This window comes from Dermacentor albipictus, chromosome 2 (assembly GCF_038994185.2).
Source record: "Dermacentor albipictus isolate Rhodes 1998 colony chromosome 2, USDA_Dalb.pri_finalv2, whole genome shotgun sequence".
In the NCBI taxonomy this organism is placed as follows: Eukaryota; Metazoa; Arthropoda; class Arachnida; order Ixodida; family Ixodidae; genus Dermacentor; species Dermacentor albipictus.
In genome coordinates, this window is record NC_091822.1 from 105,245,251 (window position 1) to 105,263,385 (window position 18,135).

The window sequence follows — 18,135 nt, forward strand, 5'->3', positions numbered from 1 at the left end:
GGCAGCCATTCCACTCTGAAGGTGCATGACCAGGGAAGCTGTACAGATAGTGTAATGTACAACACAGAGATACATAAATGTTTTGGTGTTATTCAGATCTGTAAAACCAGCCATGTAATAATTGTCATATTTTGCTGTTTAAAGGTTGAATCGCATGTCGCACTCCGATATCGTTCTTTCATATATGACGCACTATCTTCGGTTGCAAATGCGAGCAGTGTGAGAAGTCCAGTCTGTCTTTGTAATGTTGCTTCCTATGTGTGAAACCGAGTACTACTATAGTGCTGCACCTATCTTGTGCACTCAAAGAGAGCTGCAGTGCTACTGATTTCAAGATGCAGTGAATACTATAACACTGATATCAAAATTAAGATCCAAGTTTTGATTTCGCTTTGTTTATATAAAACCCACCTCTACAGTAGTCTGGCTGCCAAGTACAACACACAGAAACATTTTTTTTTATTGTGCGTATAAAGTTGTTTATTACTCGTGAATGAAAGTGCACTCGTTGCCCTGAAGCGGGCAGCCCTGCGGATGGTTCCGGTGGAACCAACAATGTTTCCGTTTTCCCCGTGGCTTTGTGGTGGAGTTCTTTTTTGAAGACCCCTCAAGCTCGGCTGCCGACTTGGGAACATTGAGGGATACCAGGCCCTTGTCAACTGAAATTATTCAAACCATCTTTCCTGTGCAACAACACCGACAGACATCAACTTTAAATTGCTCAAACGGAATATACGGTCCTGCTCAAATGGGTGACACTTTGCAATTCAACCCCTGTCGTATGGGCAGATTAGCATTGCTTCAAGCATGGGCAACAACAAACCAAACATTAAGAGGAAGCTTAAGCATGGGGGCTTCTATGTAAAGGTGAATTCGGCAAATAGCCCCGCTGTACACTAGGGTGCCGTTTCATCCAATCATTATGGTAGAAGGGCACGCCAGTGCCTAATGGTGTGATTTGTCGAATTTGTCATAAGTACTACACAGGAATGCAGAAGCCTTTTTACTTGGCAACCACTGCACCAAGTTTGACGATGTTTAATGCACTTAAAAGAAAAAGTTCAATCCTAGGGACTGTAGGAAGCAGAATCTTTATTTATGCAGTCGAGTTACTTCCATAGAAATTGTTGAGAACTGCAACATCTCGAAAAACCAAGCTGTTAAGTTTACCACTCAGTAACTAGGCAACAAAAACGATATTACAATTATGTGAACTGCACCCAATAGTGCATTTAAAAAGCTGACAAAATTGATGTATTTATTACACATGCCCCTCTGAAATATGTACAGTCACAAGCAAAAGTCTAGAAACCACAAATGCCACGAAAAGTTTTATTTCTTCGCAGCCTATGCACGCAGGCTGAAATCAAGTACAGCCTAGGTGCGACCGTTCTGTCAATGTAAAGCATCGAGATAATTCCACATTGCAAGAATTTTCTATAAAAATTTTTATGCTGCCGTCCTGGTCTCTTCTCCTCAGTTTACATACAGTACATGCTGTAACCACGGCTGCGATAATCTGCTGCACGCACGTAGCCAGGGGGCTCGTCTTTTGTAGCTAACCTTTTAATTATTCAACACTGGCTTTGACCAAGTCATGCTGCCATTATTGCAAGGATCGGACATTTAGCGTGACAAATAAAAAGAGTAGAAATAAAACGAACTGTTGCATATTATGGCCACTGCTGATACTTGCGGCAATCGCATGGCTTATCAACATTCCTTGAATGTGCCAGCGGTGTGCCACTCTCTGCTTAAATGCAAGGCCCGTCACCGGACGACAGCGTAAAGAGATGCTTCTTTAACGTTTCTAAGCATCCACTTGCATATGGCAACAAGCGTTTTACGAAATTGGAGGCCTGCAGCACTCCGCCGGCACACTCAAGAAACACTAAGGCCTGTTACACCGCTACTTGAGCATGCACAATGGTGGTGAAAATGCGTTACTGTTAACAGCTGCATTACAAAAAGCAATCTGCTCATTTTGTAGTCTTTCTCCGATTTATCCCTTCTCCGGTATGCAGCAGGCTTTTACGTCTGGTTACCTAGTGGTTACAAACGGTAACCCCCCTACCCCTTTCCATGGAAGCCAATGTCCACCATGAGGGCAGACTATCCTTACGGCGAAGTAATGGATACAACAAAGTGAAGCTTTTTCTTCAGCTTCACTATAGCAACGCATTATGGATTGAGTGTGTTGCAATACTGAAAATTAGGGGCTTGCGAATACCAAGGAGTGGATTTCGAATCGATCATTGAATCAAATGAAGAAAAATAAAATTGAATTGAACATTAGAAAATTTATCACGTTTAGTGCTCACAAATTTGTGGCATGAAAATGTACTGCTTCACAGAGGCTCGGGAATCTCCTAGCATTTCATAACAGGAATGCAGCAAGCAACCAGCAACTTAGGTGCACTGCTAATCAATTGAAATGTGATGCTCAGACAATATCGCAACTAGCGCTTATTAGCGCAGATCGGTATGAGACCTAATGCAGTCACAATGTGTGTACAAAGGCCCTCACTTTCATTATATAGCAGAACTAATCAGCGTGGTGTCCCGAACATTCCGAGTGTCAAGTTTCATTTGCTGGGCACTGTTTGTAGAAATTAAGGTACGCAGTACGGTTTATTCTTATTAAAGGGAACTACAAATTAGTATGCCAGCAGTGATTACAGTTCAGTTTCAGTATATGGTCTAGAAAATATTTTTTATCAATAGACTCGAAAAAGAACCAAGTGCTTTTCTTTCCCCTCAAGCTAAAGAGCTAGCGATATTATGTTATACTGAATACCAATGAGGTTCTCATTTTAATAGCACACTAGTGTTTTATGGCAATCTTTTACTGCAAAGAAAGTCTTGCTGTCCAGTTTTCCTCGCTAAAATACAGAAGGGCGTTTCCATCCTTATGGCACGTGGGTTATCATAAGGCCAACCTGTACGATAGATGGAAACAGACCGCATCTCTTGTGGCTCGATCACCGCTCTGCGCATAGCCATCATTGGTGCTGTGTGGCTCAACAGCGGTCGGTAATGGCAAACAAAGGAATGCACCTTTTCATTGTCAGGTTCGAAATGATTTGCCACCTGTCAAAGATTCTGAAATCGGGAGAATGGCGGCAAGTTTCGTGCTGTGCCTCCACCCTCTTCTTTGTCATCGTCCATCCGAGCTGATGTTGCAGCCGGGCAGTCAACACACTAGGCACATGACACTTTCGCACCCGCCACATAAATCCAAAGCTTGTCTTGTGATGGGGTGCTTGAAGCTATAAAATGAGACTGATGTGTGTCTACGAACGGAGTCAGGAATGAGAACATGCCATACGGTGTGTTGCAAAGATGGTGGCCATGAACAATTATCCCGCACATGCTGCTTGTGAGGCAGTTTGGCAGCTGTTCGAGTGTTGCGAGGCTGGTGCAAATAGATCTGCATCAATTTGGCACCAAAGCATAACATTAGCCACTGGGCACCCAATGAAGCAGCGCCAGTTAGTCCTAATGGCCGTGGCAAAGGTCTGCTGCTAGGCGTAGAGTTTCCAAGTAAAATTTGCCACTGGCCAATGTGGTAAGAGGCTGCAAGACGTTGCACAATGCTTGCTGCTAATACATTCGTACGGGTGGCTCATCAGTGAGTGGTTCCGAGATGATGCGTACTGGTTAAATTGATGGCTGCTGAAGTGGCATTAAGTTTGTCGCTGCGCATCCAACACAATCTGCATGCCTTCCGGCGGCCAATCGACCTGATGTACGCACGTGCTTTCACATTGCTTCTGTTGCCATTCCTTCTGTCCACATCGCATTATCGTTTCGCTCGGGCCCGTCAACCTGGACAAACCTTGTACTGACAGAGGCGGCCCTGGAAGAAGCGCTCGCAGAGACAAAGTTTGCTACTGTGTCAGTCGTAGTGGCCCGCCCGCGGTGCACTTGGTGTTCCTTTTGCACCCAAAACAGCACAATGGAGCGCTCGCTTGCATGGCATCAAGAACAAAGGGCTCCGCGGCATAGGTGATATGTGGCACTGCGCAGGTCTCTAGACTGAATATTCGAAAAATTAAGTATAGTAGATATTAGATTTGCGAATGAAATTACTATTTGCAATTTCACTATTTGATTTAATTTGGTGGTATTTGAGTATTCGCACACCCCTACTTGGCATGCATATGGCTGTCAAGGCTACTGGCGCTCTTCACACACGGGGCTCCTCGCAGTGCTGTGCTGCTAGCATTCAAACTGTGCAAGTTGTCTGCAGTAAAGGTTTCAGTTGCACGAGGTTACATTTGGAGAAATGTGGAAAGAATGGTAGTTGACCGAGCTGGGCATAGCCTGTCAACAACGGCATGACAGAGACGATGACAATAATGACAACAATCAAAGCCAATAATGGCAGCGAGCACTCCCAAAAAAGTGAAAGCAAAAGACCAGGCTCACAACAGCTCGTACATCACAGAAGCAAGATAGAATTCTTGATGGGCAACAAGCTTAGTTTTTCTTTTCTGGCAGCTTCTGCTAAGGAAACACGATGATGATTAAAAAAAGATGATGCTAGTACCTGCTACAGGCACCACTAAAGTTGGTTAGAGACCACACAGTGCCTGACAGGGTCAGTTCTAAAGTATGTAACACTAAATGAGTGCCACACCCTTGCTTTCACTCAGCGTACTGGTGCTAAGCACTAAATAAAATATGAAAATGCAAGCGCAAGGACTTGGGTCTTTTAGAGACCACAATATTGGCAAAAAAATTAGGGGTGTGCGAATATTCGAAAAGTTCGAATATTATCGAATATTATATTTTTAACATTTGTATTCTATTCAAAATATATATACTATTTGAAAACGCTCGAATATTCGGTTATTACGAACATTCGAATCAAATCGCGTATACTCCTGACTGTGTGAGAGCAAACACCGTTCTTGGCATTTGCTTCTATCTAATCTAAGAATATTGTGGCGATTCTGTGCTGAATTTTGTTATAATTTCGTACCGCGAGCAAATTGTGCCTGTAAAGCACACTTAGCCACTGAACCTGTAAACCTTGCGGGAAAGCCAGCCTCTCGGTAGCACGCGGCATGGGTTGGCGAACAACGAGGGTGCAGTTTTTTTTTTACAGCGAACCTGTATATGGCTAGGGTTCCGTGCATTTTTCGTGTGCGTCAATAAAAACTATCATCATCATCAATGCCTCATATCCCCGTAAGCACTCGCACACCCGTAAGCAAGCAAGTAATGCAATGGCTCATAGCCCTGTAAGGTTCATGGCTACAAAATGCATGTACAATTGTCCACTTGGCTCACAAGAGGGCAATGCCAGCAACAGTGATGATGGATGTCTGTGTCATACAAACAAGAGACGGAATCGTAATATCTACTGTGCATATATCTCCAGGCATACCCCAGTGTGATATTGAGTATTTCATGGCCACGCACTTCACATGGGTTAGCCGTGTTGACAGTAAGTACCCTTGTGATCATCGTTGGAGACTTCAATGTCGCCAATTTGGAACCAGACAAGAAATGGTTCACTCACTTTGTGCTAGAAAAGTTCGGTCTGAAGTGCCACACCGATACAAGTCACTCAACTGCTCAACAACAGTCATGTATAGATTTAACTTTAACCAAGATTCTGTCTTATGTTGTAACTGAACCAATCAGTGTATATCACAGTAATCACAAAGCTATCATCACTGCCATTATCAAATGGTCAAAATATATACATTTACCCTTGCCTAACCTGCTACAGCTTCGATGGTCATCCACCTTCGCAGAGTGGAATGGCTCATTTTCTCTCTCTCTCTCCCCTCCCTCCCTCCCTACCTTTCTCTTTTTTAAACACCACCCCCAATTTGGTGCTTATTGCTTGACAGCAAGTGCGATGAGTGACTGGCACAGGCTGGCAAGGACAGCTAGCAGGAATTACGAAATTTTCTAAAATAAGCCAAATAGACAATGTTTTAGTATAACGGCTTATTAGTCTAGTTTTTTAACGTTGACAATGTAATTGCAATGTTACAAAACAAAATAATTAACCCAACTTGCTAATAAGTGCATGTGCATATTGTTATTCAATATTCCAAGCTAAGTATTCGTATTTGATTCGTATTCGAAAATTTTGATATTCGCACACCTCTAGAAAAAAAAATGTAACATTTCATTAGAAATTTCAATTTAACAACAGCCAGACAACATGGAATAGTGCCAATGCCCTGCACTGATCAAACACCTAAATGTAAGCGGTATCAGTTAATGTCAGACTGGATGCCTTTGTTTACAACTTTTGTTTAGACCTTTGTTTACACTTTAGCTCCTGTTGGTGTGTTAAAAATACACTCTGCAAGCTCAAGGCAACACATTGTGCGCAATGTGCAACATGTGTTTCACCATCTTGCAGAGCATGTACGCTTCACAACGCACACTGAAGGTGAAGCACTCTCGCAATGTCGCACTTCGGCCACCATGCATCAGTGAGACAATGTGTCAATTTACCTCCATCCATGCCGGCCTAATTCTTAGTGTTATCTCTTCACTTGCACCATACCTGTCGCGTAACCGAGGGAAGAGAAGGACTACGTGGTCATAGAACAGATATTATTGAAGTATACAAAAAACCCGCTAGTCATTACAAGGCTGCAAACTAAGCTGGTCATTCAAGAGGTCACGAGCTCATGCCTGACAATGACAGCAATGATAGTGGACACTGCCCTGCTCGTACATCCACGCATGACAATACTTACCCCGAAAAATGTGCTTGTGGTTTCTGATTAGTGTCTGGAGGCCCCCACACTGACTCTTCAACATGTTTAGGTCATCTTTGCTTAGCGATTCCGCAAGCTCACTCAGATGGAGGCTGCCTGCAAAGTACATGTTGAGGAAGAACACGCCACTCGTTACAATAACCAGACCACCCTCTGACAGCAGCATGACAGTGGAACAGGGCGTTTCACATTCTGGGTTCCATGTCACTTCTGGAGCGCAACAATGGCAGAGCTTCTTTGAGTTTGGTGCAGGTGTCCCAATCGTTTACAACTGCATGTATTTCAAATGCCAAAAATTTTGCGCAGAGGCTGCTTTGTATCTGTACTGCCAGAAACAAGGCTTTCCAACGCAGTCCGAAATTTTGCTGCAGTTATTGAAACCATTTCACATCATTGAAGAGAGGACTTAACACTTAAAAAATGTACACTAAGAAAGGGCGAATATTTTTTTTAGTATTAAGTCTTTTCCACAGTTACACAAGACCAACCAGTTCAACAGTTCATTAAGTACATTTCACATCTACTGTGCCCCTCATCAGCTCATGCTGCTTTCTGGATGACAACGGGGACTCCAGTGAAACGCAATGGACTCCAGTAACCCAAAAACAAACAAACAAAAATAAACTGAAGTTCAACTTGCCACCCTTCAGCCAATGGTCTTGTCCTGGAGACTCAGGTGACCCACAGGGCGAGTCAGTACCCATTTGGAGGAGCTTCTGAGCCAAAAGGTCCACCGTGCAGTCCAGAAAATCCCTGTCCAGCTGAGTACAGTTGCGGACAGCCTCCGTCTTGGCTCTTGGCTCGAACTTTTCCGCGTGCGCCTCGTGCTCTTGCTTTAGTCGGGTCTCCTGCTGCAAGTCGATGCGGCTCGGAATGAAGCCCTCTATATCGTCAGCAGCAGCTTGTTGGTCTTTTCGCTCTCCTGGCTTGCATACCAAGCAAATCTGTGGGCAGCCAAGTAGAACGGTTATTATGACAATAAAGCTATAGCTTGTCAATAAGTTATAGCAAAAAATGTTGTACTTGAATTATCGGTTTAGGCAAAATTTCCCCCCCAGTCCCAACACAAACGCATTTACCTTAAACCAGATAACTTTAAGCATACCGACAGGCTGCTCCGCTTAGAGCTAACTAGCAAGGAGGGAGTGCACACTCATGGCGGCACTCAGTACCTCTCGTGCCGAGCAAGTAAATGATCCCCTCCGTCACCAGCTACAACATTGCAATGCCAGAGCACCCTTTTCCTCCATGCTGTGCTCGTGCGTCATTAGTGACAAGTGACCCTCTCCATTACCAGCTACCATCATCGCAATGCTTGCAAACCCTTTTCCACCATGTTGCGCCTGTGCGTTAGCAACGAGCATTGCCGCCATGGTGCCGTCGCAATGTGGAAGAAGTGTGCAACAAAACAGACAGATGTCAGAAGACATCTGTCAGAAACAGACAGAAGAATATTTTGCTCTAAAGTAAGCCACTTTCGTTTGGGGACTGGCAGTGCCGTTTCCAACTGCAGACCACAGAAGCACATGCAAGGCACGCGTACAGAAACAATCCACAAACCACGTGTTCACAAAGCTTGCAGCGAGCGATGCATGAACGCACACAAGCACAGAGGAAGTAGTGTGTCTTGATTCGTGCAGTTGGAGTGACCTTGGGCAACACGGTGCACTCTGGACAGCCTTCCGCATGCCCGGAATGCACCGCGTTGCCCAAGGTCACTCTAACTGCACGAATCAAGGCACACTACTTCCTCTGAATTGTGTGCGTTCACGCATCGCTCGCTGCAAGCTCTGTGAACACGTGGTTTGTGGATTGCTTCTGTACACGTGCCTTGCATGTGCTTCTGTGGTCTGCAGTTGGAAACGACACTGCCAGTCCCGATACAAAAGTGGCTCTGACTTTAGAGCGAAATATTCTTTTGATGCGGGAAATGGAAAGCAGCGACCGGCAGAAATGTGGAATCACAAAGCCCTGCACTAGACAGCCCAAGGTTCCTTGAAATCAATTGTTGGAGAAAGTGCAGCCGTGAACCGTGACACCACGAAGTGACGGTGTGAGCATCGGCTGAGCTCCCTACTTCAGCAACGTGAAGAGCAAGACCTAGACGAGGCTACATTCTACCTGGCAGACCCAGCTGACTGCATTTCTTGCACTGCAATAAAGATTTGCTTCGGTGAATATCCCACACCTTAACTTCCACAGAGTTGTGCTATTTCAGCTATAACTTTTAAAACATTCACAGAGTAGTTGCATTTATCAAATTATCGCTTATATCTATTTTTTCACCTTCCCATTCACTTTGTTACAATGAGGGTTTACTGTGTTACCCTTCGTGGAATATTGACTCCCGCATTCTCAAACGACCCTCGACTCGAAGCTTTTGCTCCGCTCCACCAAATCGAACACAGTGCTGCTCCTCGAATGATGAAGACATTCCACTTCTCAAGAATTGCCGTGGATGATCATGAAGCGCAGTGATTACGGCTACCAAGGGGAAGTACTGCCGTCTGCTTTCTTCAGTCGAGGTGGAAGACTGAGTGGAATAACACTCTAGAATACAAGGGTGAGTTGCCAAAAACGTTTGGGAGAACAGCCATGCTGGTGGTGCCATCTTGGGGCACAATCTCTAACCGGAGAGAACACAGACAGAACACGACAGTCTGCTTAACTGCGGTTGTGAAGCATTGGCAGTATCATGTGATAAACACACATGTGAAACAAATGTTTCAAACACAATGCGGTTGGGAAAAGTATAACAAAATGTCCCTACCAGTGCTGCTACTGCCATCCATGACTCTGATAACCTGGTAGTATTTCGTAAAAGGTACCACGTTTAAGGCAAGCTAAAGCTCTCTAATGTCACAGATGCTTGCTTGGTCATATGCCTCACAGGCTTTGAAATGAATGGCTGTGCACAAATATTCCATCTTCCCACCCCTGCGTGTTGAAGCTCCCTTCTCCACACGTTCATGGTTGCCCATTCTCCTTTTCTTTACAGGTTGCCATTTTGTGTTTAGTAGTCAGCTAAAATACACGAGGCGTTGGCAAATGCACACGCCACCCATTCTCGCGGCACTCCCTCAGTCTGCGGGAAGCGCTTCACGATGCGGTGGCGGGTCAAATCACCATTGGAATTTTTAGCTCGGTCTCGCTTGCGCTGTCACCGTTGCCTATGCAAGGGCTGCTCCGCCCGCACTTTCATCCGCTGTTGTGCGAGTGCTAGCTGCAAAATTATCCAATTCACGTCACACGTCACATGGCTGATCCGTCCACAATAATGCCGGTGTGTGAATCTGGCTTTGTCAGCATCGCCAAAGAATGGAGGAACCAAGCCGCTGGCCGAAGATATGACGTGGACGAGTCGAGCACCAGTAAATGGAGACTGCTTTTGCAACAATCTGAGCGTTTCTTTATGCAGTTAGTTACACGGACTGTATGCACAGATATTTCTTTTCTTTCCGGGCTGTTGTGAATGGAGGTGTGGGTTTTCCATGCAAAAATATGGTATTTCTGCAAAAAATGCACCATAAATGATTGCTGCTATGCATAGCATTCGGCCAGCCACTTTTCAGACTGCTGATTTCATACCATGGTCAACTGGGGTCTCTCCGGCCTCAGATGCCACGTTGTTCATCTCAAACTATTGATGAGCGCGCGCACACAGCAGAGTTTGTACACAGCAGTCAGAGTACACAGCAAAATTTCAAGTTTCCATAAGGAACTTCTGATGATGTTACGATCGTCCACTGGGGCAGTGACCTTCTAGCCTCTCCGGCTCCCCTGCGACAAATCACTTTGTGAAGCTAACAATGCATCCCCCTCGGAGAGACCTGCAGTACTAGCAAGGCAAGACACGCTTGGTGGATTGAGTGTTGTTTGTTGGTTCACTATTGCCATCATGGACCAATGGGAGCAAGAAACTAAAAAGGTGTTCTAAGGCGTTTCCTCATGGACTCCGCAAACCGCCACGGTAATTTGACAGACTCTCCAGCTAACTGCTGGGTCATCCCAGGAACCAAGACGTGCCAGCTTAAGTCAAGCGTGACAATCCCTGTCCACGAAGCTCCCCTCCTTTCTGTGTGTTCAGTGAACAAAGGTGTGGGAGTGATTGTGTGAACTGTTGCCATCAACACGGGTCCTTCGACCACTTTGGACATTCCAAATGGACAGAAGTGGGGCGGCAGATTTCCCTGGCCTAGGGATGTAGGCAGGACAGAGCAGACTTTTTCGCCTCCTCAGAGTGCTTCAATTAGTCATGCTAGAGTGACTCCTCACATAGATATCATATATAAACCCAGTACTCCTCGTTCTTTATGAGAACAGGTTCCTCCCTTCAACATTGTCCTTAGCATAAATGAGTCGGACGACGGCATGGGCCAGCTAGCCCTTTTAACATGCCCGGCCCCAACTCCTACAGCGGTGACACTGTCAACCATAATTCCTCACCCTCTTGGTGGAAGGGATGCGTAGTCTGTCCAAAGTGACATCAAAGCCAAGGTCGTGGCAGAGCCCTTGCAGGAAAAGCAGGTATGACTGGTACTGGCTCATGCCACCATGCTGCCGCTGGTACTTCCCATGAAAGGTGAAAGGGCAGCAGGGCAGCAGGAACACCCGTGCATCTGGTTTTGACCTGTTGACATTGGCAAAAGTATATTTTAGGAAAGCTTTCCTACTGCGCTTATCTTCAATTAGTCTTGCCAGCCTGCCAGCAATGATGTGCCACATTAATGACAGACAAAAGACACAAGCTGTAAAACAAAGGATGTTAACGTTTCATTTCCTCTGCACTTTGTTCCTGCTCAATAGCACAACTCAGATGAAAAAGGGTCGAGGCAACTAGCAACTTTCCTGCTACCACTACAGCATCTTGATGCTACAAAGATGCATACAAAAAATTAATTTGAATGTTTACGTAAGCAACCTGAAAAGCACAGCACCAACACAGTCACATGTTTGCATTGAGAAGGGAGGAAGAGGCAACATGAGGTGAAGACTGCTTAAACAGCTTAAACTGCAGGGATTGTGAAGCTACTCGGACACTTCAACCCGTTAAGCCTGTCACTTCTTTCCTCACACTGCTATATTATCTCATACACAACTTAGCGAAGTTTAAGCTAATAAAGATTGCACTTCATATATTCGTTATCTTAATCTGCAACACATTAGCAGAGTTTATTCAGCCTGGCCTGGCAACACGGCATTAGAACAGACGCTGGGCAGAAAATTTCAAACATTGTCACCTCGAGGCCAAGTACGGTATCCATGGGGTCAGCTCGTCTGAGTGGTTTCCAATCCACCAAGTGTATTCTGGGAAACGTGTTTCAGGCGTGATGGGCTGCTCCTAAAAGAACACCAGCATGGAGTCGATCGTTTTGTACTACTGCTATGCAATAGTTGTACAGGCACGAGATACCTATTACTTTAATTTCAAGTGGTGAACTGCATCAACGAGTTGGTATGTCAAGACTAACACTGACACTTAAAGTACAGGTGCTCACAGAAGTTTTTGGAACAAGGAAGCCACAAAACTTTGACCCCAAGCTATTACAAACGCCTGTCCACTGTGAAGAGAGCCAACCACACTTTTGTGTATTTATCTAAACTAAAATCTGAAACACCAACATAAGAAATGTTTGATAATTTGTATCATGTCTGGGGTTAGGGCAGTGAGTAGTATACAGTTATACTGCCACAGTTCAAGCACTATCTTTTGTTGTTTACTTTCAGTCACAAGACATTTTTGTGACTCACATCTGAAATGTAAAACAATTTTGTGGATGGTGAACATTTCAACCCTTACTCGCACACATCTCTCTTCTCTTCATTAGATGAACCCCAACTGTCAAGCATGCCAGAAAACAAATTTACCGGCCCAAGTAAAATGCATTCTAAAGCAGTGAGAAAATAAGCATAGTCTCACATTATGTTCAGAGCATGGTTCCAAGTATAACATGAGCTACCTTCTCGAGCTGGCAATTGTACAGAATAGAACAAAGGAAAGTGGACTACATGAGCAAGACTTGTAAGCATAGCTTAGTAGGTCAGTCAGGTCAGCAGTAGGAAATACGAGCTGGTATTTCTATTCACGCACTGGCTTCTGACACTATGGAAGGCCATTGTGATATTGGAGGTCCCTCTTGTTTGATCACGCCACCTGTCTCAACAGAGAATGGCACTGCTAGCAGAACCAAGTTTGAGGAAGCAGAAGATGCGGTCACCCCAGGATAACCTTGTCGGCATCAACACCTAACTTACCCTTGGCTCTCGCTTTCGTGTCTGGGAATTCGTGGCTTCAAATAAGCTTTCACTGCAGGTGATCGCTTTTTCATCAGTAATAAATTTTTTTAAATGTCTGATGCTTACTCACCAGTAATTTTGTGCTGCTTCCAAAGAGATCCCAGATTTTCCGTTTTCTCACATCCACACCAACACCATCGTACTGCATCAAAAAATGAATTTGTTTGCTCACCATGGCACCAGCAGCAGTGACAGTCGAATTATATGAGATTCATTACTTCACGCTGTGTTTTAACCGCAAGTTGTCATAGCAAAGAGCTCAAAGGCAGGTTTTCCAATAGCAGCGTTAGGGTATAATTGGCAAAGTGTGACAAAGGCTGCACAAACACTCAGAATCACTTAGCACTGATTGAGACATGGCATGACTTAATTGAAGCAGTGAATAAAACATCTGCATAGTGTTTATTCTTTGGTTACTTACGGAAGAGTTCCTGAAAGTCAAAATGGAAAACAATTACTTTGTAAAAATTCCTAGCAACAAAGCCGTTACAATTCTGCGTTTTTGTAGCTGAACACCGCATTACATCACCTCCAACATAAGCCTTACGGCATATTTATTAGAAAAACCAATTTCAGTGTTCGTTTTAGACAGAATACTACACACAAATGCCACATCCCTGCTCCAAGTGATGCCCCATTACAGATATTCCCAACTGATTCCACACAGGGAGGCCTACCAAAGATACCTTCAAGAAGAATGAAGTTTTTGCACGGTGAAATTCTTGGCATTTATGTAGTTGTATTGGTCAGTCATACAAATCCATCAAGGTAGCATGCACTTAGCATTTACTTTGCACCAAAGCATGCTATGGTGATGTCAAATGCACAAACATGCTTGTCACCACCACGCTAGACCTCAGTAAGACTCACCCCTTCAGCTGCGAGTAGGTAGACAAGGAGCCCATTGCCGCAGCCAACGTCGATGAAGGTGGGCGGCACGTCACAACCGTTTTGCTTCTCCTCATCCCAGACGGCCTGCCAAGGAAGATCATGAAAAGAATGCTGTCATGCCTTTGTTTTTACAGCAAGCGCTGCACAAGTCAAGGAAAGAAGAAGCACATGGTCAAGCGCAAGAAAAGAATAGGGACTGTTGAATACTAACAGGGCTTTACAGCCCAAGTGAGTGTTATTAAAATGGCTTTTGTTTAACCTATCGATGGGATCGAGTTTGTTTGCAACTACTAGTGCAGCCCTCTTGCACACCCTATAATACTAGCTATACATTCAGACATAAAAATTTGTAAAAGAAAGCAGGCTCGTGGTGAACATTCTGTAAAGTGGCAGTCGCACAGAACACACTCCCGACGTAGTACTATTTATTTTCAGGACGGCCGTTTCTGGTGTCAGCGTGTCCATTTTATGACCACAGTTTAACTGCAATCATGTTATATGTACGCGTGAACACCCAAAACGTTTATTTTTATGCAATGAAAGACTTAAAACATATGGAGAACTACATTTACAAGTTTGCTGTAAATGTTTCAACTTTTTACTACAAGCTTGCATGTCCTGAGCAGCGTACAAACAAAAATGTGTTTTTCTGTGATTAACACTACATCAGGCCCCCATTTTCAAGATCATTGCATCAGTAGAGCACTTCTTGAAGTACAGCATAGCCAGGAAATGTAAAATTTATTTCTCGTATGCACTATTTTGTTATGTCTGATAACACTCGGGTTCATGTGTGACATTATGGAATGCATTGTTTGAGTCCAGTTTTGAAGCTTCCACAGATTCACTGGAGGTAAGCATATAAGGATTCAGATTTTTCTTTGTGCTAATGGTACAAAACTTGCTTCCATTGCAGCTGCGGCAACATGCATGCAAGCCATATATAGGAACACTGCAGTAAATGCTTACCAACAGGTAGCTTGCAATGGCAATGTCTTCATACACATACTTAAAGGGATCAGTGGTTTCTGGCCAGATCTGGAGAAAAGTATTACATGTATTAGCAATCACAGGAGCAACTTCATGGAAAAAACTTGCAAAATACACTCTTGTTGAACTGTCTTTTTCCCTATTTTACAATCCTCATCGCCTTGTTTACAACAAGCTACGACTAGTCGACAAAATTTGCTAGCACATTCGTAACAGCATCCCTAACTTACAAGTTAAGACAAAAGGCACAGTTAAAATGGGCCTCTATAGCTGAGTACTAAAGTGGGATGCTGTTGGCTATAAGGCAATAAGCATAATATGGGGTTTTATTTTGTAATGGTCCAATTCATTTTCAACACAGCATTTATTACCCATCATGCCAATTAGCGAATCCTGATGACAACAGCAGAGCAATGTCCTTGTCAGTGACAAAAGGTAAAAAAATTACATGCAAGAAAAATAAAATAGATCACCATAAAAGATTGCCCCTCAATAGAAATTGGTTGCCAAGGTGCACACCCTTCCCGTCCTCTACCTGTCTGCAGTGTGTTATTGCAAATGGCAGCAAACATTGTTACGTCAGTGAAATAAAAAGTTAAAGGTGCCAAGGGGTCTTCGGTAACTTCTGATTTGCCGGTAAACTGAAATTGTTTCCCTGAGTAAGCTCTTACTTTGTTGTAGCAATTCCTGAAGTTCTTCTTGCACTTATTTCAGTGACATGTAGTGAGTGATCTTCAGACAAAATTGGTAGCATTGAAAAACATCAATGCAAGGCACATTTAAAGGCTGCACAATAGAAGGAAGTAGCATTAAATACCCATGTTTATTTTAATCAAAGCCAGTTCATTGTTACAAAATAGACACAAAACTCAGCGGTTGACTTAGGATGATGCTATTCAAAGATCTTACAATCTGCACGCATTGATGCTGCCTTTAGAAATCATTTAACGACTGTTGCTACGGTAGCAGCATCAGCATCGAGGAGGATGAGCAGAACTACGGCTGGCGAGGCACAGGCCATTGCCTAAAAAGCGAAGCGGGCGCGTGGCTCAGATCGCGTGCGACCGGCGCAAAGCCCCTTGGAGATTGATCTGCCGAGGCACATGACCGTCGGCTAGGATCTTATGTTCAGTAAAAATATACTCCTGTTTATTGTGGCTCATCGTCATCACTGATTTTGCACGCCACAAGATTGCCGACTATGGACAGCGGACATGGCTGACAACAGCCCCAATGCTTCCAATGATCAGCGCCGAACCACCATCACGGATGGGAGCGATCGAACAACCCCTACACCGCAGTAAGACGTGGCCACTCTTTTGCTGAGGTTACCCCAGTACTGGCCAGCGGACCCCCAACTCTAGGTCACTCAAGCAAACAAACAGCCAGTTCGTCATAGCACGAGTCACATCGCAGACTCAAAAATTCAATCATCTCCTGTTCTCATTGCCACCGAGCTTCCCTACCTGATCCTTCAACCCCTGGTAACAGACCCTTTCAACATCCTTACATACCAACAGCCCAATGGGGGTAGACTACTACACAGTTACACTAACTGTGCATGTATGCTGGGCCTGTATAATGCAAGGACCCCTTTTGCTCAATTCTATTCCTCTTTTCCTTTTTACAGTCTATCATTCATGACCAGACAATCCCCGCGATAATGTAGGTGGGGTGCTGCTTTGACCACTGACAAAGCAAGAAAAGGAATGTAATCGTTAGGTTATCTCGCCCCTGAATTTTAGAAACAAACACAGCTTCACTTGGTGCCTTGCTTACAAGGAGTATGCAACTCTAGACGCAGTAGTCACATTTCCTATTGTCCTTGGTTCAGGCTGCTCTCCTAACACTGGGATTTGTTGCAGCACCAATTAACATATTTGGTCCCCCGCCCACCATTCTTAGGCAGTGTTGAAAGTTGGCACCCCTTACAAGTCTGCAAAACCAAGCTTTACTGAGAACAAATCACTTACCTTGCAAAGATGTTTGCCGTATTTCTTCTTCAAGTTGAAGTACATTGTGTTGTACTTTTCAATGGGCACCTGGCTCAGTGAGGGCACCACCAGTTGCTTACCCTTTGGCATCGGTTCGCTGCAAGCCCACTTAGTGACTTTGGGCAGAACGTGGTCCTTGAGCCACGACGCCCCCGACACTTCATCTTCGCACTTGAACTTGAAGAATTCCAAATGAATTCTAGAACGAAATCAATGAACTGCATCTAATCAACTTCGAATAAGTTTAAACTTTTAATAATGCGTTCTACTTTTCGAGATCGTGATACAGTAGCACTTCCTCACTTCCTAGCTCACTGTGGCAGTACTGTAACAGATACAGAATGTGCCGTAACTCACCACCTAATTGATATCATTAACTTGCTGCTGCTCAATTAGTGATGCCATTTCTACAAATGTGACGACATTGGTGCTACGAGATATGAAGAAATTAAAAAACTGCGCACTTGCAATTTACCAAGCTTTGCACAGTTTGTTTGCGGGCAGTCATGACAGATCATGGGTCAACAACGCTACATAGCGTTGCCTAGCATTACCTCGAGTCATCACTCAGGCGTAGTCTGTAGGTGATGCTGGGAGTGACTGCGGATGTTTTGGAGGCATTGTAAAACACAGCACTGTCACTGAGCACTATCACCACCTCCCTAACGGAAGAAAACCGGTCAATTTGCTTCGGCACCAGGTCTCTTTCCAGGACATAGCCAACGATTTCAGAAGCATCCTTCCATGAGCATTCGGGATGATCGGTCAGGGGCTCCAGCACACTGCCAAGTCCATCTACGTCCACACTGCTCAGTTGTTCGGTGAGAGCGTTAAGCAAATCATCGGACTCCAGTACAGCTGCCTTGATCAGACGCTCACGGAGAGGTTTGACACCTGTCAATCGCCTGTTGATAGTGTGTGGTTTGTCGATCCAAACTCTCAAAGCAGTTTGGAAGGAATCCTTGCCTGGCACTTCCGCAGAACAGTCCGCGTTAAACCACATCTCAACGACTCTTTAGCAACATGTCAGTTGACAATCACGGCGCAGTCGTCCACGCTGACTTTAAACGAGAAGGCGTTGCTTTAAAACGCAGATCACCAACACAAATCGCACGTGCCAAACCAATGCAAATGCAACCCAGGCAAACGACGCCATACGACGCCATTGATTACGATGGCAATTTGTATTCCCCAGTTAGAGCGGAAAT

The 18,135-nt window shown here is 44.5% G+C and overlaps 1 protein-coding gene across 1 annotated transcript; it reads right to left on the reverse strand.

Annotated features, from left to right (window-relative positions):
- Positions 1 to 439: 439 nt before the first annotated feature.
- LOC135919509 (probable tRNA (uracil-O(2)-)-methyltransferase) lies at positions 440 to 18,079 on the reverse strand. Its single transcript, XM_065453382.1, has 10 exons — positions 17,482 to 18,079; positions 16,907 to 17,126; positions 14,913 to 14,981; positions 13,923 to 14,027; positions 13,123 to 13,194; positions 11,996 to 12,096; positions 11,202 to 11,385; positions 7,392 to 7,699; positions 6,735 to 6,847; positions 440 to 659 (listed from the first exon to the last, which is right to left on the reverse strand). Exons 1-10 carry the CDS (start codon positions 17,928 to 17,930, stop codon positions 484 to 486), a joined length of 1,797 nt encoding a protein of 598 aa, XP_065309454.1. The 5' UTR covers positions 17,931 to 18,079; the 3' UTR covers positions 440 to 483.
- Between the last annotated feature and the right edge of the window lie 56 nt (positions 18,080 to 18,135).

Bases quoted from the DNA above. Each gene is read 5' to 3' on its own strand.
- LOC135919509 (XM_065453382.1), bottom strand. From the start codon at position 17,930: ATGTGGTTTAACGCGGACTGTTCTGCGGAAGTGCCAGGCAAGGATTCC. The intron at 17,127-17,481 runs GTAATGCTAGGC...ATTTCGTTCTAG, and splicing joins CGCCTGAGTGATGACTCGAG to AATTCATTTGGAATTCTTCA. The intron at 14,028-14,912 runs GTAAGCATTTAC...CTTCCTTGGCAG, and splicing joins CCATTGCAAGCTACCTGTTG to GCCGTCTGGGATGAGGAGAA.